General features: G+C 34.9%; 1 protein-coding gene across 20 annotated transcripts in view; it reads left to right on the top strand.

Moving 5' to 3' along the window:
• The first annotated feature begins 8,621 nt into the window (after window positions 1-8,621).
• The window catches only part of LOC126701386 (putative disease resistance protein RGA4), a 91,793-nt gene continuing 73,261 nt past the window's right edge, over window positions 8,622-27,153 (top strand). For 2 of the 20 annotated variants that reach the window (XM_050399458.1, XM_050399451.1), the window contains exons 1-6: window positions 8,622-8,806; window positions 10,716-11,035; window positions 12,779-15,943; window positions 16,908-17,014; window positions 18,746-18,906; window positions 19,875-19,974. In XM_050399458.1, coding sequence (XP_050255415.1) covers window positions 8,650-8,806; window positions 10,716-11,035; window positions 12,779-15,907 — 3,606 coding nt within the window. In that variant the 5' untranslated portion in view covers window positions 8,622-8,649 and the 3' untranslated portion in view covers window positions 15,908-15,943; window positions 16,908-17,014; window positions 18,746-18,906; window positions 19,875-19,974. Of the gene's footprint in view, window positions 8,807-10,715; window positions 11,036-12,778; window positions 15,944-16,907; window positions 17,015-18,713; window positions 18,907-19,874; window positions 19,975-21,634; window positions 21,839-24,446; window positions 24,751-25,825; window positions 26,255-27,153 lie in introns of those variants that run through there. The other 18 variants (XM_050399462.1, XM_050399452.1, XM_050399456.1 and 15 more) reach the window with 17 other exon arrangements.

The following is a 27,153-nucleotide window of genomic DNA, read 5'->3' as shown; positions in this document are numbered from 1 at the left end:
AACAAAATAAACCACAGCAGATAATGTAAAGGCAGAGATAGAGAGGAAGGAAGATGCAAACACAGCGATAACACCAGATATGTTATCGAAGAGGAAACCGAAGACCTCGGCGAAAAACCTCTCCGCCGCCCTCCAAGCGGTAATCAATCCACTAGAAAATACAGTTGGGATACAAGGACAGCAATAGACCCTCCAAGCCTAATCTACCCAATGCACCTAAGCCCTCCAAGCTTCTTGCTCCAACGAGGTTGCGCCGAACCTTTTTCTTTTCTAGCTTTCCGGATTCCGCTACTACACCGTAGCATCAACCAATGAATATTGGCTCCTTCCTAACTGCTTCCCAGAACTCCAAACAACTGTCTCACAGAGATGATAATGGTGAGAACCAGGTTTGGTATAAAGGCCTCTCAAGGATTTGACAATGGAGAGGAAGAGAGTGAGGGATTTTGATGAGACTCTAAGGTAGAGATTGTGGGTAAAACAATCTGGTTTTTCTTTAGGGTTTCTCTCTCAAAATTCTCTCTGGAAGCTCTCTTTCAATCGTGGGTTAAAAGGGTATTTATACTGAAGAGGAGTGGAATGCGAAACGTCAGGTTTTTCCAAAACAGGGGTGGCTCGCGGCTTGACCTCGCGGCTTGACTAAGTCGCGAGTTCCAGTCGCGAGTTAACCGTATGGCCAGTTGTCCTGTTTTGTCCTGTAGTGCTCCAGCTAGCATGACTGTTCATCTTCCAGCATGCTTGGCACGTGTGCAGATTCTGGCGGGTTGAAGCCGCGAGTCCAGTCGCGAGTCCCAGCCGCGACTCTCTGTTTTCTTGCACACTCTTGAGCAATCTTCACACTATCTCACTCACTACCCTTACAACAATCCCACCTAAATACAGGGTTACTAAATGCTGAATTACAAGCAAATTTGGCACGGAATAAAGCCAATTAGATGGTTGAATAAATTCAACCTTACAATCTCCCCCTTTGGCTATTCCGTGACAAAACCCTAAAACAGACTCTAGACTTAACATGTGAGTTGGGAACAGTTGATCAAAACTCACTCACACCTAATTCTAGAAGCTGTGAAGCACTTGAATCATATGAACATAAACTCCTGAAACACAACAATACACCATGATCATTGTAAGCAGAAAATTATTAATGCATATGAAACAGGCAAAAAGAGATCAAGCATAAGATGGAGTTAATGAACAAACCATGGCTTGATCAACCAAGTGAACACCACAAGGTAGTGATCACAGTGCTCATTCACACTTGGAATGAACACAAGGACATACAAGTTAACATGCACAAGGCAAGACACTTGTATGTACAACACTCAACCAATGCATAGCTCACATGGCATATGCATCTAGGAACAATCCTACAAGGGCACAAGAGTGACAGTACATAAACCACAATGCTGAACATTTAGATTTAAAATACTGATTTCACATAGCATAAAGGCTGCACTTAAGCATGGTACATACCACAAGGCCTACAAACTATGCATAAAACATAAACCCTCAAAGCTTACAAAAGCATATGGGTACAAACTAACAAATACCTGAATAACAGTTTTACAAAACATAATATATCAACTTAAAGAGAAGAAGGAAACAAAAAAATAAAGACACTCCCCCTTAGATAGTGACACTCCCCCTTAGGGTAATATCCTCCCCCTCTGATTATGCCTATCACTCCCCCTTTTTGTCATGGAATAGCCAAAGGGTCACTGGTCATGCTGAGTTGTGAAGCTGTCAAGTGTAGCAGCCAAGACATCAATCTGGTCTTGCATGGCTCTCATTCTGTCAGAATGCTCAGTCTGGACTGCCCTGATCCCATCAAGCCTTTCCAGAATGATCTGGAAAGCATCTGGAGGTGCATCTGCAGAAGTTGAAGCTCTGGACCTCTTGCCACTCCTCCTTGGTGTTGAGGTGGATGCATGCCCTGCTGCCTCTGCATCAGTCTCCATTGGGACTTCCTCTCCTTCATCACCTTCATCTTCTTCTCCTGGAAGCCTAACACTGATCCTTTTGCAGGTAAGTTTGTTGATTGCAGAGGGTGTGGACATGTGACTGATGTCTTGAGGAATTTGAACACCCTTCCTTCGAAATATCCTCATTAGGAGGCTGGGAAAGATCAGTTTTGGTCTAGATGTTGTTCTTGTCTCATCCACAATGATGTCAAAGATGTGGGAACTTATATCTATGAAGTTCTTCTCTTTGAGATCCATCAGAAAAATTGCTCTAGCACAATTGATTGTGGTCAACTTCCTAATAGGATAAAGGTTAAACATCATGATTATGGTTAGAACCCTCATGTCCACTGGAAAGGCAGTGGTATTCAAACACTTCCCGTCTCTCTGCCCACCTATTCTCTGTTGAACTGTTTCAATAGAGACACTCCTATCCTTGAAATTGACAAACTCCTCATCATCCAAACCCTCAAGCCCTAGTACATCATCTATGACATGTGCATCCAAGATGAATTCTTTCCCTCTAACCCAGCAATTTAACTCATTCTCCTTTATCACAGCATTTGAATAAAATTCTCTAATCAGAGGTTCACACACCAAAGGGAAATCACTTAAAAGTTTGTCCCATCCTCTTCCTTCAAAACAACTGGGAATAAAAGTTTGCCTTAAATCATCCAAATCCACAAATCTCTCTTGAATGATTCCTGCATTCAAGAAGTTATCCTTGTATCTCTCAAAATGATGAACTGACCTAAACAATCTAGGATCCATCTTAAGTCTTTTGTCAGCCTTCTTCGCAGTAGATTTCTTCTTCTGAGGTGAAGGAGCCATCTGTGAACAATCAGAAAAGGCCACAACAACATATAACAATATATGCGCATAACTAGTCAGTACCATGTATTTAACAGAGAGAGATATCAATCAAACAAGTGAACTTCAAACACTTAAACAGCAAGCAATTTAGTTCAAACATATGGATAAACCAAGCCTAGGATAGGAAACACATGAACAACATGGTGAAGCCATCCTGAAGGCAGATGAAGGACATTGAGGCAAATTAAAAAAATGATATGACAAACAAACAATATATTGAACCTAACAGAGTCTTCCCACAGATTATCAAACTAAGACATGCACATCTTGCAAAGGAAAAACTCACAACCTCAACAGAACCAATAGTAACATCTCAACAGCTCAAAGTTCAGATTGAAATGAAAGGAATACTTAGCTAAGCATAAGATCAATATGACAAAGACTATCATTAACACAACCTATAACAACAGAATCCACAAGCTAAGCAAGAACAAAGAGCAGAGACCGAACCACAAACCCATTTCAAAAACACAATCAAATGCGAAAAATCAAGTGTAAAAGCACAAAATCAAGTAGAAAAGAGTGAAAATCAGAAAACCCATACCTGGAACTCGACGATTTTGGGCTGTAAGGATGCAACACAAGAGATTGGAAAAGGGAGCACGGAGTGTTTGGGAGGGAGAGTGTTTAGAGAGAAAATGAACAGTCACAAAAATTCGAGGGAAAAACTGAAAAAGTTTAAAGACTGCTCCTGTTTCTGCAAAACACGCGATTTTCGCGACTGGTTCAAGTCGCCACACAGTCGCCAGCTCAAGCCGCCAAACAACTCAAGATGAAAATTTTGAAAAATTTTTCTAAGTGTTTTTCGCGACTGGAAGGTCTACCCGCGAGTGAGTCGCGAGCTGAGCCGCGAAAATCTCTGAGTGAATCTCGCGACTGGACCTTCCACTCGCGAACAAGTCGCCAAAACTGACCAGCGAAGATGCGACTGAGGCTCGCGACTTGACACACCCGCGACTGAGCTGCCAAAACAGGGCAAAACTGTATTTTTGAAATTTTCAGATTTTTCAGCAAAATACTTTCCAAAACCACCTAAAACACTCAAAAATCGTTTTGTGCTTGAATTTACAAAGATTGAGCATGTGAAAACACATTTCATCAAGTACAATCACACAAATGAATATGGCATTTATCAAACATAAACTTGTGTGTTGTGTGTGGATATCAACAATGAAATAGTCCTTTGTCTAATGTGAAGCTTCAATGATCAATTCAACCAAGGCATACACAGTTAGCACTAGATCATGTGACCAATCTCAATTATAGAAATATGAATATATGACTTCCCACACAACTTGATAACATAACTAGGAGTCTTTCATTTGACTCCACTTTCAGCCACAACATTTGATCTTTTGAGGCAATCATCTCTCATTGTGAGAGGGATATATAACATTTTTCTTTGAAGAATAGGCCTTTGGCCTTTTTGAAAGAAGTTTCACTTTTAATATAAAGTCGCTTACCCTTTTTCCTAGTCAAATACTAGAATGTGCGACAGGCTTTTGCAGCTCAATATCTCTTTTCATTTGGAGATTTACATTTAGTGAGCTCTTTTTAGCAAAAAAAATAAAAAATGGGAAGAGATATAGACACAAGTCTATGCATGTTTCAAGATCAACATAACCATTCACTAATCATTCATGACAAGTTTGAAGATCTATTTACAACAATCACATAGATTTCAAGATTTTTCCCAAAGTGATATGAGTGCATGAAAACAAGCAATGCTCGACAATGCACAAAGCCATTAGCACAAAGGTACAAGGCAAAACGAGTTTTAAGACAAAAACTCAACAAAGTCAATCAAGTGTTTTGATTTTCAAATTCTTTATGTGATTTTTGGATTTTTGACTCAAGAAGCAAAAAGAATGATAAAACACAATTAAGAAATATTCACAAACAAACAACCAAAATCAAAGACAACAAGCATACCAAACAAACATAGTCACAAAGCATAGGAAGTATTAATGCATGGACATGTTGTAATGCTTATGCATGAGTACCCCTTTTCACCCACACGACACTTGCGTTTGGGGTGATTTCCTTAGAGGATTGGGTACGGGAGTTAGGGCTTTCAAACCTTCGTGAGAAGCTTTCCAAGCAGTTGGTGAATGCACCAATCATCTTCATCACGTTCATCATTCCGGGATCTCCGTTTTGCTCTCTAGGTTGATCCCCTGCCCACGTTCTCCTATCAACTCTTGGTCCTCCTGACCTTTGAGGAGTAGCACTGTTCTTTGCTCTCAGCTTTTGGCAATTTGGTCGAGTGTGCCCTTGAAGTCCACAGTAATGGCACACATACATTCCTCTAGGACCTCTTTGTGGTCGAGGACGTGACTTGGCACGAGACTCGGACCTGCCCATAGACTGATTTCGATGATTCAGCATCCGTTGTTCTACCACATTCTTCTTTTTCTCCACCTCGAGGTTCACACTCGTAGAGTCAGCTACAACTGGATCTTTGGACTTCACAAACTTCACTTCTTTGGTGACATTTCCAGTTGAGCTACTTCCTCCGGTATATCCCAGTCCGGATTTATCTGAGAAGCTCTTTTGAGATGATATAACATCATCAAGCTTCTTGGTGGTGACCCTCTCTATTTTTGCATTTGCTTGAACAACCTCATTCTCAAGGAATCTCACTTTAGTGTAGGCTTCGGACAGCTCACCATTAAGAGTTTCAATCTCGCATTTGGCCTCCCTATACCGGATTAGGAGACTTTTGTAGTCCTCCTCAGCCTTCTTCATCTTTCTCACAGCAGCCTTGGCTACCCTTGTGTATTCACCAGATTTCTCCAAAAGTGAGTTGTAATTTTCTTGAAGAGTTGCAGTGCATTCTTCTTCTTCAGCTTCCGATTCTTCAACAATTCCTAGTGAGTCATCCTCACTATGTTCTCCAAGGTCTTGAACAAGCAAATTTAATTCATCCGAAGACTCAACATGAGCAATAGTCATGAAAGCTGAGTAGTTTCCTTCTCCATCACAGCTCTCTTCAGATTCTGAGTCGGACGAGTCTGAATCACTCAAGGTCGTGGCATACACCTTGCCTTTTGATTTCAAATAGTTAGGACATTCCCTCTTGAAGTGTCCATGCCCGTTGCATTCAAAACAAGTAACACCTTGTGTGGATTGGGATTCTTTTCCATCTTTCCTCTTGAAATCCCTCTTCTCCCTTCCAGAATTTTGGAAATTTCTCTTATCATCAAATTTTCCATTGTTTTTGAATTTCAAAAACTTCTTGAAATTTTTAACAAGATAGGCTACATCCTTGTCAACCATATCTTCTCCTGACGAGCCTTGATCTTCCACCTTCTCATTAACGGTCTTTAGAGCAATGGATTTACCCTTCCGTTGATTTGGCAGCGACATTTCATAGGTCTGTAAAGAACCAACCAGCTCCTGCACCTTGATGTCGTCAAGATCCTTGCTCTCTTCAATGGCTGTCACTTTGGCACGGAAGCTTTCCGGCAATGATCGAAGGATCTTCCTTACAATCTTAGAATCCTCCATCTTCTCCCCCAAGTTAAACTTGCTGACAACCACTTCATTTAACTTCCCATAGAACGAGTCGAAAGACTCATCCTCACTCATCTTGAGCTCCTCAAACCGAGTGGTCAGCATTTGTAACTTGGTATCTTTCACCTTCTTCGTGCCTTCATAAGTTGTTTCCAGAATCTCCCATGCATCTTTGGCAATAATAATGTGAGAAATCCTGTGAAATTCATCTGGAGACACACCACAGAAAATAGCATTTAGTGCTTTACTGTTAGCATTAGATGCAGTAAGTGCTGCCTTATCCCATGTGGATTTGGCTGCTTCAGGTTTGGTCCAACCTATCTCAACAGCATCCCACACGGATTCATCAATAGAGCATAAAAAGGCTCTCATACGAACCTTCCAAAATGCATAGTTACTTCCATCAAAATATGGAGGTGCATTAAGGGATTGAGACCTATCCATCTCAAAAAGAAAGGGAGTCAAGGATCACACAATGGTAATAAAACCAAACAGATGTGTACCCGCTCTGATACCAATTGAAAGTTCAAAAACGTGTACAAAAACACTTTTGAACGTTTAGACCCCCAAAAACCAATTTAATCAACACACGCAATATGTTAAACAATAGTGTGCGGAAACTTAACATATGCTATAACATGGTATTGATTAAACAACTATCTAAGCCACAACAAAATAAACCACAGCAGATAATGTAAAGGCAGAGATAGAGAGGAAGGAAGATGCAAACACAGCGATAACACCAGATATGTTATCGAAGAGGAAACCGAAGACCTCGGCGAAAAACCTCTCCGCCGCCCTCCAAGCGGTAATCAATCCACTAGAAAATATAGTTGGGATACAAGGACAGCAATAGACCCTCCAAGCCTAATCTACCCAATGCACCTAAGCCCTCCAAGCTTCTTGCTCCAACGAGGTTGCGCCGAACCTTTTTCTTTTCTAGCTTTCCGGATTCCGCTACTACACCGTAGCATCAACCAATGAATATTGGCTCCTTCCTAACTGCTTCCCAGAACTCCAAACAACTGTCTCACAGAGATGATAATGGTGAGAACCAGGTTTGGTATAAAGGCCTCTCAAGGATTTGACAATGGAGAGGAAGAGAGTGAGGGATTTTGATGAGACTCTAAGGTAGAGATTGTGGGTAAAACAATCTGGTTTTTCTTTAGGGTTTCTCTCTCAAAATTCTCTCTGGAAGCTCTCTTTCAATCGTGGGTTAAAAGGGTATTTATACTGAAGAGGAGTGGAATGCGAAACGTCAGGTTTTTCCAAAACAGGGGTGGCTCGCGGCTTGACCTCGCGGCTTGACTAAGTCGCGAGTTCCAGTCGCGAGTTAACCGTATGGCCAGTTGTCCTGTTTTGTCCTGTAGTGCTCCAGCTAGCATGACTGTTCATCTTCCAGCATGCTTGGCACGTGTGCAGATTCTGGCGGGTTGAAGCCGCGAGTCCAGTCGCGAGTCCCAGCCGCGACTCTCTGTTTTCTTGCACACTCTTGAGCAATCTTCACACTATCTCACTCACTACCCTTACAACAATCCCACCTAAATACAGGGTTACTAAATGCTGAATTACAAGCAAATTTGGCACGGAATAAAGCCAATTAGATGGTTGAATAAATTCAACCTTACAGCAATTTATCTTAATTATTGATACTATTTTTTTATTTGGTGTTCTTAATTGATTATACAGATTATCTCCTCCATTATGGAAACATTAAAGTGGTTATGATTGGTAATCTATAGATAAAATTTTACATTTATATTGTAGTCTAAATACTTACATTTTTTGTAATTTATGGATTTTTTTTTGGGTAGTTTATGGAATTTTTTTTGGCCATATATGCAAGAAATTTATCTATAATTAGAATGGAAAGATTTTTAAGTGCCACACACACACACACATAATCAAATTACAATTTTAATACTAAGATCTTTTAGAAATTTAAAACTTGCCATAATTTTTTTAAAATATTTTATAATATCTTTTTTTTGCAAAAAAAAAAAAATACTTACATAATATACATTTTCCATGTACTTAATTTTAAAAATATTTTTACCATTTTATTTGTTATTAAATTTGATTATATTATCAAAAATAATAATAATTTATATATAAGTTTTTTTACTAAGCCGTGCATCGCACGGGCATAATACTAGTACAAGGATAAACACAAGCAAGATTTATAAAAGTTTTGCTGGAAGTTTCTTCACAATACGTGTACTATCTTTGTTGGACTATACAAACTTTCTTCAAGTGGTGGGCCAAGACCTCCAATAAGTGAAGAAATGGGAGGCAAATGTTAGCAAAGTTATACATTGCTCTATTACTTCTATTCTCCTCTTCCTCTTGTTCTTTTCAGACTATTATTACCTTCTCTCTTTCTCTTTCTCTTTCTCTTGCTCTTCCTGAACTCCGTTCATTGCATCTACTCTACTTCTTTTCAAGCTATTACAGTAAGTGCACTCTCACATGTCTTTCCTCCTGTCCATTTTTTTTTTCTTGCTTGAATAAATAGTTTAATTAACCGTCAATAATTCCAAATCTATATATCAAACAGGGGGAAAAAAAAATTCAAGTCTACCATATTCAAGTCATTAAAATTAAAACTAAAAGTTTGAACTCCAAATCTTTATTTAGTTGGCTAAATTACATATTTCGCCCTCTGTGGCACACCTATATAAATGGAATTGTTATGTGGTTCATTTTTTTAGAGCCTCATCTAAGTCATGCCTTTTTGTGTAGTTGAAATTAGAAAATCTCATCGAATCTAAAGTTGTTTAGTATATAAACCTTGTTCAATTGAGAACATGATTAATGGTGAAGCCATGATTTTATTTTAGGGAGGATAAAATGTATATGAGTATTTGAAACCAATCTAAATAATAAAAAAACCATTAATAAGATTAATAAGGGATATATGTAAGCAAATAAAAAATTATTTATTATAATTATTTACCTGTTAGAGGTTTTTTATACATGAATAATTCATTTTGTTTTTTGTTTTTTCAAATTCCACTAATGATTCTCATGAAATGATTTTCAGTAGCTTGACAAATCTCAAATACAACATATGTGAATTTTAACATTTTGGTTAATATACTCATAAAATATCAAATTGCAATATTTTAAAAACTATTGTGAATATATATACTTGAAACTTTGTAGTCAACTTAAAAAATAAAATAAAATATTTCCCTTTTATATATTTTTTATTTATACACAAAAAACTAAAATTTTAGTCGTTTTTTTTCAACATTTGTTATCCTGCATGTTTCAAACCTTTAACAATCATTGATAAAAAAAATTAAAAAAAAAAGAGAAAACTTTCTTATTCTTTTCCAAATGAAGTTTGACACATAAAAGAAATAATAATCTATTAATTATGATATAAATAAACAAATAAAACATTTGCATAAATATAAACTCATTCCATGTGATGATTGATGAGTTGGTTGGAGAAAAACCAAAGATTCTCATGAAGCTTTTTGAAACATATAGGGCCTCCGATTAATGCTTCCAATGGTTTAAGACTTTGATCCATAGAAGTAAACATCTGCTATGTTTGTGCTAAAATACCTTTTTGGGTGGCAGCGGCAGATGATCGATCACACACTGGTAGAGGCTTATGATAACAGAGTCTTTGTAGATTGACATAGTAATTAGTTGGAACTCTTCTAAAATTTCCAACATAGGAACCAAATTAATTACTTAGAATCCAAAAAAGAAAGGCATGTAATATAACATGTTAAGCTCAACTTCTATGGCATTTCACTAAGTTCTTATATATATGTACATATATCACAATCTCATCCCATGTATATACCCGACACATCGAAGCCAAAAAACCATCTTCTTTCGGCGAGTGATATAAAACACGTTATAATATATTGCCATTGTTCTCAGACTTTACCTCTTCTCTTTCTCTCTGCGTCTATTTGCTGCATCTACCTGTTTGTGAACTAATAGAGCAAGTGACTAAGTGCACTCTGACATGTCTTTGATGCTATAGATTTATATTTTCTTGGCTAAATATTATAGTTTATTAACAATTTAACACAGTAAACAAAATAAGGGGAAAAGTTTGATGGACATATTCATTTGATGGACATATTGTTCTTGGCTAAATATTTTATTGATGGTGATATATATCTAGCCATTAGAGGGCGTAGCAAAAAACTTGAGGGTGATTTTGATAGACATCATAAAATAATTATATAATATTTTTAAACATATTAGAACAGAGCTTATTTTTTTATTCTATAGATCTATTTTATTTAAATTAATTTTATTATTCTACATATTCATTTTTACTATCAATTTTTTATTATTCTAATATTAAATTCTTTATGCATTTATTGTAAGGGAAAAGAAATATGGTTCGAAAAAGAGATCGATTTTGGGAGTATGCTGAAGATCTAAAAGGTCGTTTTAAATGTAAGTTTTGTGAACGTGATTTTGCGGGGGGTGCTTCAAGAATTAAATGTCACTTGGCTGGAGTTAAAGGTCACGATATTGATATTTGTACGAAAGTGTTTAAAGAGGTCCAAGAGAAGGCTGCTCTAATAGTTGGAGAACCTAACAAAAAACTTAAGGGTGCATCAACTTCAAACAGAGATAAAGGGAGGGAAATCAACTCAACTTCAATATCAAAGGATGTCACATTAAGCAGAGTGTTTGAAAAGGTGAGTAAAGATGTAAATTTTTATTTTTAGATTATATTTCATCTTAATCTTGGCTATGAACTTGTGATAATATTTTCAATTATTGATTTTAATTGTTTGGATCAAATAAAACATTATAATAAATTTTCTTATTATTTAATGAATTTTTTTTCTTGCAACAAGTGGGGAAGAGGAGTTTGAACTCATGCTCTCTTCCATTGGAGAAGTGTATTGTCATTAAACTACAAAATTCTTAGCATTATTACTTTATTTATTTATTTCTATAACTTGATATTTATAAGAGTGGGGAAAGAGGATTTGAATCCAATTTTTCATAATAAACAAGAGTATTATGCCAATGAGTTACAAGAGTTTTGGCTTGGTGTTGTTGTTGTTGCATTTTTTTTTTTTTTTTTTTTTTTATGTGGAAACAAACACACATAGGGAAGAGGGAATGTGTGTGTTTGTTTCTGAAATTTAAGGGGAGAGAGGAGGAGAAGAAGGTAGTCGTCCCACATTACTTAAATGAGTATGTTATGTATAATATAACTTAAATAAGATAAAAGATTTGTATTCAGTACTAACTGTTCATTTCTAACAAAATTGTACTCTACACTACGTTATAGACTAGTCAAGTTCATCCTCTGAGGTTCTCAGACCTTCACATTAAGTGAGACATTTGTTGACCTTAATTATACTTTTCAGCCCCCCCAAAAAAAAAACATTGGCTTTATCTATTTACCCACAATTGTCACCTTTTTCATTCTTTCATTTTCAACTCTCTCTCTCTTTTTTTTTTTTTTTTTTTTTTAAGAAACAGCTTAACGTTTTTTTCCCCAACTTTGTAGATTTTTTAAAGAACTTATTGTCAGCCACTGAAGTCCATGTATTCTCGTCATTAGACTCATTCATCCCAAATTGGTTGTCCTCTTTAGAATATCTATTTTTTTAAAGAAACATTATTTAATGTATTTTCTGTTAAATAAAAAAAAAAAAAAAATCAAGTTTCCAAACTACTATCATTAAGTTCAACTCTAATGAAAGGGGGATATTATTGATGTCAAGAGCTTTATAACTCAACTAATTGGCACTTCTTGGTATGTTCATGACATTTTGAATTCAAATCTTCCCTTACCTATTGTAACTATCGAATTATTAAATAAAAAAAGAAAAAAAAAAAGGAAAAGGGTTATTGACTTTTTAAATAACTTGAATTTGACATGTATATTAAGAATAAAGAGAATCTGTAATCCAATAATGAGATCTTAAAATATTAAATAATAAAAGTTAGTAAATGGTATAAGACAAGAGCATATATTCATTCATGATATTATGTTCTTTATTTATTTATATTCAAGGAGAAAGAAATACAAGTAGAAAGAAAGATCAATTTCAGGAGTACACAAAGGAAGAAGATGGTTATTTCATATGTAAGTTTTGTGAACATAAATTTCCTAGGGGAGCTTCAAGAATTAAATTATACTTGACAAAAGTTAAAGGCCTTGATATCGATATTTGTACAAAATGACTGAATAATGTTCATGCAAAAGCTTATCTAGAGATTAAGGGGCCTAACAAAAAGCTTAAGACGACATCCACTTCAGGCAATGCTAAGCAGAGTAAAAATTCTTCAAATCCAATATCAAAAAATTGTCACACAGTTGATTATCTATAGCTTTAACTCAAAACATAATTGTTTATTTCTTACAAAACCATACCCTTACACTTTGGCAAACAATTTTTATACTATTTTCTTTTGTGCAGAGTAATGAAGAATATAGCACTGAAATCGACCTTAGTGTTGCAGTGGAAGGACTATTAGCCAAGGTGAGATCACTTGTTATTGATCATATTGGTTCTGGATTGGGTGACAAGGAGAAGCTAATAGAGCTTCTTGTCTCATTATCCAAGATTCAAGTTGTGTTACAAGACACTGAGAAATGGCAAATAACTGATGAACCTATGAGGAATAGGTTAGCGGAGTTTAGAGAGGTAGTTTATGATGCTGACGATGTGCTAGATGAGTTTGAGATTCTTAAGCAAGAGGTACAATCTCAAAACCAAATAATGGAAAGTGTCGAAAACAAAATGAAGACCATCATCGATCGATTATTGGAATTGGATACAATTAAGAATGGTCTTAGAGTGGGGTCTATGGATACAATCCCCAAGATTAGCCTGGATAGAGAGGTAGACTCCAACCTCAATGATTTAGAAATTGTAGGGAGAGGATATGATGTCTCAAAAATAGTGAACATGTTGACTAATGCAAGCAATCAATGTATCTCCGTTCTTCCTATAGTGGGTATGGCAGGTCTTGGAAAGACAACTTTAGCAAAAGAAGTTTATAACAATGAATTAATAAGGAAACATTTTGATGTACTAGCATGGGCATGTGTCACTAAGAATTTTAATCGTAAGAGGATTTTACGTGAGATTCTTCAATCTATTGATGGAAATGATCATCTTTCATACTGGTACTATCTCCGAAGTGTAGATGAAATTCTTAGTAGACTTCAAATAAAATTGTGTGGGAATAAATATCTTCTTGTACTTGATGATGTGTGGATTGATGATCATGAGGAATGGAGTAAATTAAGGAGTAACTTGCTTAGTTTTAATTCAATGACGGGAAATAATATTATTGTAACAACCTGTAGTGATAAAGTCGCAAATCTCATAGGGACACCACAATGCCAACATTATCTGGAACAATTATCAAAAGATGAATGTTGGTCCATATTTGAAAAAAGAGCATTTGCAAATAAAAAAATTACTCGAACTAGAGATTTGGAGTCTATTGGAAGAGAGATTGCTAAAAGAAGTGAAGGGTTTCCATTGGCTGCAAAAGTTTTGGGAGGAATAATGTGCTTTAAATATGATAAAAGTGAATGGTTATCAATTCAAAATAATAAAATTTGGGATTCATTGGATGATGATACTGATAGATTCTTCCGGATATTGAGGTTAAGCTTTGATAATCTTCCAACACCATCTTTAAAACAATGTTTTGCATATTGTGCAAATTTTCAAGATTATAACATCAGAAAGGACGATGTTATTCAACGTTGGATGGCTGAAGGGTTCCTTGAATCATCTAAAGGAAGTTGTATGATGATGGAGGATATTGGTAACTTGTATTTCAATATCTTGTTGGTAACTTCCTTTTTCCAAGATGCTAGAAAGGATGAGTATGGTAACATTATCAGCTGCAAGATGCATGATTTGGTACATGATTTTGCACTCTCAATTCTAAAATCTAAAACTCTAATTTTGGAGGGAGCTTCAATGGATGATGTTGGCAATGCACAATGTTTATTTATCCGCTTTGTTGGCCAAACAACACAAAGAATTTCATTTATTGGAGATGGTTTCACAAAATTGCGCAGCTTAGTTTCAGATTATGCTGACTTTGGCAGCACATTATCAAATTTTAAAAGCTTACGTGTGTTAAAGTTATATGGGGGCAGTATAATAGAGTTGCCAGATTCAATTGAGCATTTGATACATTTGAGGCTTCTTCACATCTCACATGCTAATATTAAGACATTACCAAAATCCGTCACCAAACTCTACAAATTGCAAACTTTAACAATCAAAAAATGTTTTCAATTCGTAGGGCTTCCAGAAGAGTTAAGCAATTTGATTAACTTGAGACATATTTATATCGATAAGGTTCCTCTCCGTATGCCTAAGAATATGGGGCTGTTGACTTGCCTTCAAACATTGCCAATTTTTGTTGTGGGTCAAGATGAAGGTCATAGCATCGAAGAATTGGGAGCTTTAAAGAATCTGAGAGGAGAAATAGACATCTACAATCTAGGTTTTGTGGAAGATGGGGAAGAAGCCAAAAGTGCAAAATTAAAAGAAAAGGAAATATTCAAGTTGGGATTATACAATTATTGGGATGAAGAAGGATATTGGGATGAAGAAGAAGAAGATTATAGAGATAAAGATGAAAAGGTGTTGGAAGGCCTCCAGCCTCACCGAAATTTGAAAAGCTTAACAATTATTGGGTATGGAGGAAAGAAATTCCCATCATGGGTTGGTTTGTCGCTACATCACAATTTGATTGAGATCAAATTGGGATGGATCAAGAATTGTGAAGAAGTTCCTACTCTGGGGCATTTACCCTGTCTTAGGGTTCTTGAAATATATGGAATGGAGAAGGTAAGATGTATAGGAAGAGAGTTTTACAGTGATGAGAGTTGCAAAAATACAATATTATTTCCGGCATTGAGAATACTTAAATTGGCGGAAATGGAAATCTTAGAAGAGTGGAAGGATGCAAAAGAGTTGACAAGTGCAGGTGAGGTGTTGGTGTTTCCTTGCCTAGAGGAGCTCACCTTACGTCGCTGTCCGAAGCTGAGATATTTGCCAGACTCACTCCACACCTGCACTTCCCTTCAGAAGTTGGTAGTGAACTGCGCTGACCTGAAGTATTTGCCAGGTGTCCCATCATCCATAATAAGGCGTGGTATTGAAGACCTAGCCACTGGCAGTGAATATTTGGAGAATTGGGATTGTCTGCCTTCTTCTTCTACTTCCTCCATTCAACCCTCCCTCCAAAGTCTCATGTTTTTTGGGCCGGATACTCTCCTGGACCAAATTCAATATTTCACTGCCCTTAAAATTCTGTGGATTGACGAAAATGTAAATTTGGTTGATTTGCCAGAGTGGTTGGGCAATATTTCTTCTCTTCAACAGCTGTATCTTGTGTATTGCCTCAACCTGGTGCATCTGCCCACCAAGGAAGCCATGCAACGCCTCACCCAATTGAAAAAGCTGGTGATTTATGGTTGCCACAAATTTGAACACAATGAGAGGATCAAGATTAGCCTATATCCTCTCAATCAATTAATATCCAAGGGAAAGCTACCACCACTACATTAAATGCACTGCAGTTCCATGGGTTGAAATCAATTCTGAGTAAGTCTATATCCTCTTCTATTCTCTTATATTCGTAATGGGTGAGAGAGTATTCCTGGAATGAATACTTAATTGAACCCCATTCCATTGATGACAATATATAAATGCTACAATTTGGATTAATGGCTTTTGAAATTAACCTCACCAACCACCATGGCAACACTTGAAAATTTTCTACTCTTCTTCTTCTTCTTCAATCTTTGAAATTATCTGCAATCGTTTGCGAGAAGTCACTAAAAGCATTATATAATTTAGTTTTTTGTGATTGCTGCAAATTGGCTTGGTTCTATTCAAATTTTTGTCTCTGCAAATTATCGCAAAGAATTAAAAAGTTGCTAAAATCATAATATAATTAAATATATTTTCTGATCGTGATGGCTGCCAATTGGCTTGCTGCTATTCAAATTTTTGTTTCTGTAAATTACCAAAAGAATTAAATTGTTGCTAAAGGCATAGTCTATTTAAATATTTTCTGATTGTTACCTATTGTCTTACTGTTATCAAATTTCTGTTTGTTAGCCTAGCCTATTTGCTTTCTACAAAATTTTCAAAATTGAAAATTTCTGGACATTGGGAAATTTGGAATGTTGGATTCATCACCATTAGAACCTCCTTTATGTCCAAATACTCCTTTGGCTCAGCATTTCTTGTAACCTTCACATTTTGATACTATAAGAGTTCATGGATCAGCTCTTTTGATTAGGACTGTCTAAAACTTAACTTAGATTTTGTTGATTTGGGCTGGGTCATAATTGCACTGTTTATGAGGGTGAGTTTATTGTGGGAAAATGGAGTTTAGTTGCATATGAATGAGAAATTGGGTGGGTGATGCTCTTGATTTTTCATTTCAAGTTTGGGTTGGGGGCTTAGTTTCACTAGTGCAAGAAAAATTTAACTTAAAATTTCAGACAACACTAAAGGTGTTGATGGTTCTAATATATCTATATATGGGTTTTACCTTTAGATGGCCGCCATATTGCAAAGATTTCAAAGACTAACTCAGGAAGCTGGTGAGAAGTTTGCATTTGGGAAAATATTAAGTTGATGACAACTGTTGCCAAGGCACTTCAGGTTTGCTTTCTCTTACCATTTGAATTATGTGTACATAATTTACTTCATAATTGGTCATTTACAAGACCAAATTCAGTTTATATATATATTTGTTGAGTCATAGTGTCTGTAGCCAATGTGCATATCTACAATGTATAGAGTTGTGTTGAGTCATTAGTGCAGTCATATCATTGAGGATTGTGGTTTCACACTGTTTGACATGAAAGTCATTCTGTGCTTTTAGTGTTATTATAGCTTAGCCTGAACACTGTGGGAATGCCCTTTGCTGTGACTCTTTTAGTTTCCGACATGGATATAACGAAGTAATTGCTAGTCATATATTTGCCATTAGTCAGAAGAATTACAAATGCCTTTGTGTCGCCATTAATCTGTCAATCATGTAGATAATTTGATTTACAATTTACTTTTATTTTATTGCAGAAACTGAGGTTAATGAATTATAAATGATCACAAATGTGCTTCGGTTAACAACTCAAAGTGTTCTTTCTATAACATAACTTTTAACATCTTTACCACAATAATCTTAAATCTAAAGTGATAAAGTAATAAATGTAAAATTTTCATGACAACAAAAGAAAATTGCAAATATACCTTAGCTTTCCTAGTCTTTGTGTACTTATGAAACTTAGATTCAAACTGATTGTCAAACTTAGCTTCAAACGGAATCATCAAACTGATTGTTTTTTCATAATTAGGGTCAGTACTCTTGATCAGATGTTGATGCTCAAAATTTTAACAATTATCTTTACTGTTTTTTGTTTGTGGTGGGTGAAGATGACACACCATTAGCACCAGCTGAAGAGGTTGAAATTACATGCTGACTTTTCTGTGATTTTCCTGGCCTTTTGCTTTTAGATTTAGGCCTGGGCACTGTAGCTTCACTCATCATATCACCTACTAGGTTTCTCTGTAAATTTTATTCAGAATCCATAAGCAAATAACTAAAGATAACAACAAACTCAAAAAATAATAATAATAAGTTAAAAAACAAAAAAAAAGTTAAAGAAGAGAGAAGTGAGATGGTGAATACATATTTTCCACACTTTGACACCTTGAATAAATGATTATGAAACCTCCTAAGTCCATTAACCCTCATAAAAAATTTATAAGAAATAAAAGAAAAGAAAAGGTTTTGTATTACTGAGTAGAGAAAGGGAGACTTAAGATTACATACTTTGCTCTACTTTAATAATTTCTGCAAAATAAACCTCAATTCTTCTCAGGTTCCCATGATTATTTACGTATATAAAGTATTGATTCAATACAGTAAGTGTATTATTCAGCCAATAGTCTCCTCCTTCCTCCCATTGTTCCAACAACATTTTCTAAACTGTTACTTAGCAAAAGAAAAAATAAAATTTTGATAATCCGTTATATTTTCTGGAAAATTATTTTGCATGTTTGGTGTTGGTAGTAGCTTTGCAGTCAACTGAGGAAAACCTTCTATGAAATTATTTTTACATGATTTATGCTAGTAGTAGCTTTTCAGTCAACTAAAGAAAGCCTTTGTGAAATCTTTTGCTCACTGTCTAACATTTGAGACCATTTCATTATAAAAGCGGAAAAGAATCTTTGAGTGGTTGGCTGCCATGCCAACATTCATGCCAAAAAGAATAAGGTTCCCTACACCAACCTCAAACCAAATATGCTGACCAAACATCTCCCAACCCATTCTTACACTCCTCCATAGATTTGCCAGAGTTGTTGGGTAATATTTCTTCTCTTCAACAGCTGTATTTTGTGGATTGCCCCAACCTGGTGCATCTGCCCACCAAGGAAGCCATGCAACGCCTCACCCAATTGAAAAAGCTGGTGATTCATGCTTGCCCCAAATTTGAACACAATGAGAGGATCAAGATTAGCCACGTTCCATATGTTGAAATCAATTCTGAGTAAGTCTATATCCTCTTCTATTCTCTTATATTCGTAATGGGTGAGAGAGTATTCCTGGAATGAATACTTAATTGAACCCCATTCCATTGATGACAATATATAAATGCTACAATTTGGATTGATGGCTTTTGAAATTAATTTCACCAACCACCATGGCAACACTTGAAAATTTTCTACTCTTCTTCTTCTTCTTCAATCTTTGAAACTATCTGCAATCGTTTGCGAGAAGTCACTAAAAGCATTATATAATTTAGTTTTTTGTGATTGCTGCAAATTGGCTTGGTTCTATTCAAAATTTTGTCTCTGCAAATTATCGCAAAGAATTAAAAAGTTGCTAAAAACATAATATAATTAAATATATTTTCTGATCGTGATGGCTGCCAATTGGCTAGCTGCTATTCAAATTTTCGTATCTGTAAATTACCAAAAGAATTAAATTGTTGCTAAAGGCATAGTCTATTTAAATATTTTCTGATTGTTACCTATTGTCTTACTGCTATCAAATTTCTGTTTGTTAGCCTAGCCTATTTGCTTTCTAAAAAATTTTCAAAATTGAAAATTTCTGGGCATTGGGAAATTTGGAATGTTGGATTCATCACCATTAGAACCTCCTTTATGTCCAAATACTCATTCTTTGGCTCAGCATTTCTTGTAACCTTCACATTTTGATACTGTAAGAGTTCATGGATCAGTTCTTTTGATTAGGATGGTCTAAAACTTAATGGTAGATTTTGTTGATTTGGGCAGGGTCATGATTGCACTGTTTATGAGGGTGAGTTCATTGTGGGAAAATTGAGTTTAGTTGCATAAGAATGAGAAATTGGGTGGGTGATGCTCTTGATTTTTCATTTCTAGTTTGGGTTGGGAGCTCAGTTTTACTAGTGCAAGAAAAATTTAACTTAAAATTTCAGACAGCACTGAAGGTGTTGATGGTTCTAATATATCTATATATGGTTTTTACCTTTAGATATTCCCCATATTGCAAAGATTTCGACTCAGGAGACTGGTGAGAAGTTTGCATTTGGGAAAATATTAAGTTGATGACAACTGTTGCCAAGGCACTTCAGGTTTGCTTTCTCTTACCATTTGAGTTATGTGTACATAATTCACTTCATAATTGGTCATTTACAAGACCAAATTCAGTTTATATATATTTGTTGAGTCATTGTGTTTGTAGCCAATGTGCATATCTACAAGGTATAGAGTTGTGTTGAGTCATGAGTGCAGTCATATCACTGGATTGTGGTTTCACACTGTTTGACATGAAAATCATTTTGTGCTTTTTGTGTTATTATAGCTTAGCCTGAACAGTGTGGGAATGCCCTTTGCTGTGACTCTTTAGTTTCTGACATGGATATAACGAAGTAATTGCTAGTCATATATTTGCCATTAGTCAGAAAAATTACAAATTCCTTTGTGTCACCATTAATAACAGCAAGTTCTGTCAATCATATAGATAATTTGATTTACAATTTACTTTTATTTTATTGCAGAAACTGAGGTTAATGAATTATAAATGATCACAAATGTGCTTCGGTTAACAACTCAAAGTGTTCTTTCTACAACATAACTTTTAACATCTTTACCACAATTAATCTTAAATCTAAATTGATAAAGTAATAAATGTAAAATTTTCATGACAACAAAAGAAAATTGCAAATATACCTTAGCTTTCCTAGTCTTTGTGTACTTATGAAACTTAGATTCAAACTGATTGTCAAACTTAGCTTCAAAAGGAATCATCAAACTGATTGTTTTTTTATAACTAGGGCCAGTACTCTTGATCAGATATTGATGCTCAAAATTTTAACAATTATCTCTACTGTTTTTTGTGTGTGGTGGGTGAAGATGACACACCATTAGCACCAACTGAAGTGGTTGAAATTACATGTTGACTTTTCAGTGATTTTCCTAGCCTTTTGCTTTTAGATTTAGGCCCGGGCACTATAGCTTCACTCATCATATCACCTACTAGCTTTCTCTGTAAATTTTATTCAGAATCCATAAGCAAATAACTAAAGATAACAACAAACTCAAAAAATAATAATAATAAGTTAAAAAAACAAATTTTATTCAAAATCCATAGCAAATTTTATTTCTGCATGATTTATGCTAGTAGTAGCTTTTCAGTCCACTGAAGAAAGCCTTTTTGAAATCTTTTGCTCATTGTCTAACATTTGAGACCATTTCATTATAAAAGCAGAAAAGAATCCTTGAGTGGTTGGCTGCCATGCCAACATTCATGCCAAAAAGAATAAGGTTCCCTACACCAACCTCAAACCAAATATGCTGACCAAACATCTCCCAACCCATTCTTATACTCCTCCAAAGACCACACCCATGGATAGATTAGTGCTTCTTGAATTAATTACGGGAAATTTGTGAACTATCTAAAACAATTATGAAAGTTGTGATTCCATTTGCATTTTTCAAAATTAAAATTTTATGGCAATTTGGAAATTTCAATATTGAAATGGTTGCTCTTAGAGTTTGCTTTGATGTCCATTGATAAAAACATACACATTATTTGTCTCAACATCTCTTGTAACCTTCACTTATAAGATGGCCTTCTTAATTTCTTGAGCTGAAACTGCAACAGAACATGAGTCAGTTCTTGTGCTTAAACATTTGGCAATAGTTGATTTGGGCTGGGTCATAATTGCCATGTTTATGCGTGAATTGTGTGGGTGAAGGTCTTGTTGACTTTAGTTTTCATATCATATGCAGGGTGTAGTGATTTAAGTGATCCCCAGTTCAACTAGTGCAATCAAATTTGAACTCACATTCCTATAAAGTTTCTGACAACACTAAAGTTGTTGATGGTTCTACTTCTAATATATTAGTATATGGTTTGCACCTTTTGAAGCTCACAAGAGGATTTCATCTCGTAAAATAGTGAACTTGATGACAAATGATGCCAAGGAACTTCAGGTTTGTTTTCTCTTTACCACTTGGGATATGTATTTATAATTTACTTCGTAATTTGTGCTTTACAAGACCCTATTCAGTTTATGTATTTGCAGAATCACTGTGTTCTATAGCCAATGTACATACATAAACAAAAGTTTTAGTCTATGTAAAGGCGTGTGTGTCAACTCCACGTGTTCATACATCACCAAAACAATGTATAGAGTTATATTGAGTACAGCCAAATCACTGAATTGTGGTTTGACTCTCTTGATATGAAAGTCATTCTGTCTGTAAGGTGTTATTATACCTCGGACCTTCTCAATGTTTACAATCATATTTAAAAAATATTTATCAAAATAAGAATAATAATAATGATTCTGGCATGATTAAATCTAACGCTAGTCATGCTCTAGCAATTTAGATCTTATGTAATAAGCAATAAAGTTTTTCTGTTTTAACTCTACGAATTGATGAATTTTTCCCTATTGAACATTCGGAACATGGCCAATAAAATTCATAATTTTAAATTTTCAAATCTTTCTTAATGTTAAGAAGAGTTTAGCATTTTGGAAAATCAGATAGTAAATTGTTATTTTGAAATTTTCCCTTTTCATTTTTGATCTGCAGGCATAAACTTGCTAGCTTTTTCTTTCAATTGATTTTCCAAAATTACGGATATTAATACATAGTCATATATGTTTGTTTCAGTGTGCTGTATCTTTCACATTTGTTGGTGGTTCATGTTTTTATGAATTTTTTTTCCATAAATTAGGTCATTCAGAGACATCACTATTAGTATTAGGCCTTAAGACATTAGCTTCTCTTCAAGCACTGTGTACAATAATTATGATTTCAATAATCTGCTTCATCTGCTCTCATCGTATACCTCACCAAATTACAAATTTTACCGATTTCTAGTTGCCCTCAATTTAAGCCAAGGGAATCGTTGTCCCATGTCTTAAAGGGCTATTTATAGTATTTTCAACTGGGAGAATAGCTGAAATTAGTGCAGAAAACAAGTTTAAGTACTTTTCACTTTTCATCTCTTCTTTTTTACTTGGGCTTTTTTCTTTTCAACTAGTTTGAGTTGCATGTGCTTGCCAATATATTGGGTATTTAAACAAATGTCCTTAATTTTAAAATTTTGAAATTAACACCTTGATTCAGTGTTAACTTTCAGTTTTTATCTCATAGTCTATATTAGTGTAAAAATTAACAGTTTAGTGGGAAAAGAAACCGCTCCAAAACAGCATTTAAATCCTTTTAAATTAGCAATATATGTAGTAAAAAAAAGTCCCAAAAACCCATAATAATCTAAGTTGTAAACCCATAAATCCCATAAAAGAAGAAAAGCCAATACATGAAATTTAAAACACCTTGACAAAGTACTGCTACCAAATATAGTTAGACACATCCACGGTTCAAAGAGCTCTTAAAAGCACTATGCTAGAAGTTGATAGTATGTAATACACATTAGCAGCCTAATGAGTTTGTCTATAGATCTAAACTTCATCGAAACAACACTAAGATTTCCTACCATTATGAACCACTTGATTTTATTGCACTTCATCTTCCACTATTGTTCTTATCAAAAAAAAAAAAAAAAAAACTTCCACTCTTGTAGAAAACTTTAGCACCAAGCCAAGGAAGGGTGCTTACACATCTTCTGTGAGAGGAACCACTTGATTTTGCTCTACCTCTTTGATATGCTTGTTGCATCAACCTCTCTGCTACCTTTTCCAGCTCCTGGAAAATGGGAAAGAATCAGAGAGTTGAAAGGTTAGGATTACCCCCACGTTTCATTAATTCAGAAGTCAAGAAAACACTTGACACCCATTCAAAAATTGATGAAACAAGAAATAACTTATTTTCTTTCAGTAAATAATAAAAATGCTAGATTAATCTCCATTATGTTAGTAAAGAGGTAGAGTGAAATGAATAGTTTTTGAATTAAGACACAATATCCAGTTTTGGCTTTTCGCAATACACAAAGATCTCAACAAGAAGAGAAAACTTTTAAAAAAAAGATTACAAAATCAGAAAGCATGGCAAACTGCATTTGTGAGTTGTGACCATCCCACAATTCGTCACTAGCAAGATAAGAAATCAAGGAAGCCATCAATCTTTTCCTCCTGCAATTTCTATAAGATGTCAGTGGCTAATGATGCAAAAATATAAATGAGAAGCATGGAAAGAGACACTCTTAACCTAACTAAATGTATCAGTTTGGATAGCTCTCTTAAATAGGGACTTGTAATAATATTAGATTAAACAACATTCCTTTTGCAGAATGCTAAAACGCAAATGTTGGTGCATTGAGAAATGCCAATATAAATTTACATTTTCAAATTAGCATTGATTGGTGGGATATTTAAAATGGTTTAAACAAGGATTAAAAGCTACTGATTCTAGTTTATTTTTGTTTTCCCTACTTTCTTTTGGCTGGGATGCTAAAAAAATAAATAAAAGCATACTTGATTCTTTTAAACATAAGAAATATATATCCATTCCATATCACATTTGACATAATAGGGTTTTTTCACTTCAAGTTGTTTACAAGTCATGCAATTTTCTCTACATATTAGTGAACTTATATAATCTGGTTCATTTGATTAAGATGGCTGTGCAGGGCAATTGGATGTAGGATATGCTTGCCTTTTCTTTCCATTATGTACTTCTGGAGCTAGGAGTGGAGAGGAAATATAATAATATTGGTGATACTGTAGAATTTTATGAAATACTCATGGTAGTGCTACCATAGAAAATACTTTATTTGAAGATGGTGATGGCAACTGAAGGAATTGAGTATCCCCCCTAAGAGGGTTTGGATGCTTGAAGGCAGGATCCATTCATGACAAGTGACTAAATTTTATGCTAGACATCAATTTAGCACAACCCTCCTCTTTTATCTATTCTTCAATCCATTGTAAAAATATATATATATATATATATATATATATATATATATATCTATATACACACACACGCACACACATCATTTGACACTATAAGCTAATACACATTTTCAAATTGGTAGAATCAACAACAATTACCATATGAGTCATCTATATAATTGGGCACCAAGTTTTCTCTCAAATTATGGCCAACTCATCTGAAAATTTGTATAAGACAAAAAAATTAGCTCATTAACAATAAAATAAGTTAAGCCAAACATTCAAGCTCACTATAAAAATAAACATTTGAAATATCAAATACCAAAATTTCAAGGAACTAAGTTTAGAGCTCACCCAACTCAGCATGAGATTTCATTTCATGCACTGTGTATAATGGTCGATGATGATCATGCTGTCTCTAGCATCAATTGCATGAGTTTCAAATAATTCCACCATTTCCATTGATTGAAGAACACAACCTCCTATTTAATCATAGACCCAAACAGTAACTGGAGAACCTATCATTCATTCATGATTTATGCATTTGCAAGAAGCCACAATATCTGCTTATGGTGTAAGTGGTTCATTGTGTCACTAAATTACAAATACCAATGATCTTTGATTGTCCCAATCAGAGGTCATGTAGTTTAGCCCAAAAGGGTTTAAGATTGCTACATGTTCCAATGATTGAGATAAACATTTGATACATCCTTTGTAGAGGTCAAAATCATTTAAACTGGTATGTTCCCTCTATTTCCTTCTGTTTGCTGTTTTACTTTGAAGTCTGCTAACTGTTTGTGATTTGTTCTTCTCTCTGCCATTTTTTCTTTCTTTCTGTATTTAGATATTTACCATATTCTTTGGTTAATGATATCCAAAGAGTTTTGTTTCAAACCATTAATTCATATTTTACAGCATAGATTTTGTGTATCTTCAACTTTTAGCTCTATTTTATTGTAGTTCTTCCGTGATGGTTAAATTTCTATTAGCACATCAAATATTTCTCAGAAAATTCAGAAAGTTTTTTTTTTTTTTTTTTTGGACTTCATTTGAATAATTTCTTCCTCTTATGTTTTCATATTTTCTAATATCAACACTTATATTCTCCTTACAGTTGCACTATCTACACTGAAAATTTTGCAATACTAAAGTTGCTGTGTATGAGAGAGAAGAAGATTTTAGAAATTTTTTTCTACAAAACCAACTAGTTTCAAGCCAAAATTGGAAGCTCATTTTAGTTCCGATTTTGATGAAGTTTTAGTATGTTCCTAATGAAGAGAGCTTCATATTGACCGGTGTTGTTGCCCGCTTGAATGCTAGCCACTTGGTGAGATATTTTCTTCTTGTTACTGTTGGCATCCACCTTATTGCCTACTGTGGTGAATAACTTTTTGTAATTCAAGAGTGATTTTTTTTTTCCTTGGTAGCCAGTAGCATTTGTTCTCGAGAATATTGTAGCAAACCCATTTTCTATAGTGAAAAATTTTACTGGACTAGGTCCTGTGGTTTTTCCCTTTTCATTAAAGGGTTTTCCACGTAAAAATTTGAGGTCTTGATTGTGGGTTGCTGCTGAAATTTTTATTTATATTGGTTATTGTGTTTAGCTAATTTATTTGAAATATTCATTGAATTAGCAGAGAGGGTAAAAGGATATAATTCTGTTGTGTGTTATATTAATTGGCTGTTTTTCTCAACAAAGGATGATCTTTGGATTAGGCAATGTTTGGTGCCTAACATGTTTTATTCAGCATACCCTAACGCCAAACTTTTTTCTGGTTATACAAATTAGATCTCTACATAGAGGTCAAGCCATTCTTGGAACTAAATCAGGTGACATCTTACTCTTTGTGCTAAGCTTGAGTTAATGACATACTCATACTGAAGTGGAATCATCATCCAATCCATTTCCCTCTAAATAAAGAGGCATTTTCGTTCCTCTGTTCTCTATCTTTCCTTTTTCCTTCCTATCACTTGAAGTAAAGAAATATTTGGGGCAAAACACATGTTACAGTACATTACCATTCTTCCTAGTAGATATAGAACAGCAACAAGGGTGAAAAGACTCTACCAAGTACCAATAAAATCCCTCTACACAACCGAATTGTTTATTGCCATGTGCTAAATATGCTATGGGGCTATTATGTTAAATGCCACCAAGATTATGGCAATCAGGGTAAAGAGGTTTGAACCCCTTGAGGACGATAATGCTTTTCATTATTACTTATTAAAAGCAAAAGAAAGTTATATTGGTGTTATGTTGACTCAGCAGAAACGTTAATGCTTCATAGTTCTTTGGGAAAAACAAAAGTGGTTGTTGCACTCAATATTACCTTTGAAACAAAGGTGTATAAGGCCGTTGTTAATTGATGTAAACACTTAATTTAAGAAATACTAACAAATAGACAGATACCAGACTTGATGTTAGTCACTATGCATAGAAAC

Source organism: Quercus robur, chromosome 10 (assembly GCF_932294415.1).
Source record: "Quercus robur chromosome 10, dhQueRobu3.1, whole genome shotgun sequence".
Classification (NCBI taxonomy): domain Eukaryota; kingdom Viridiplantae; phylum Streptophyta; class Magnoliopsida; order Fagales; family Fagaceae; genus Quercus; species Quercus robur.
The sequence above is the reverse complement of the archived record's forward strand: the minus strand, read 5'-3'. Positions and strand labels throughout refer to the sequence as shown.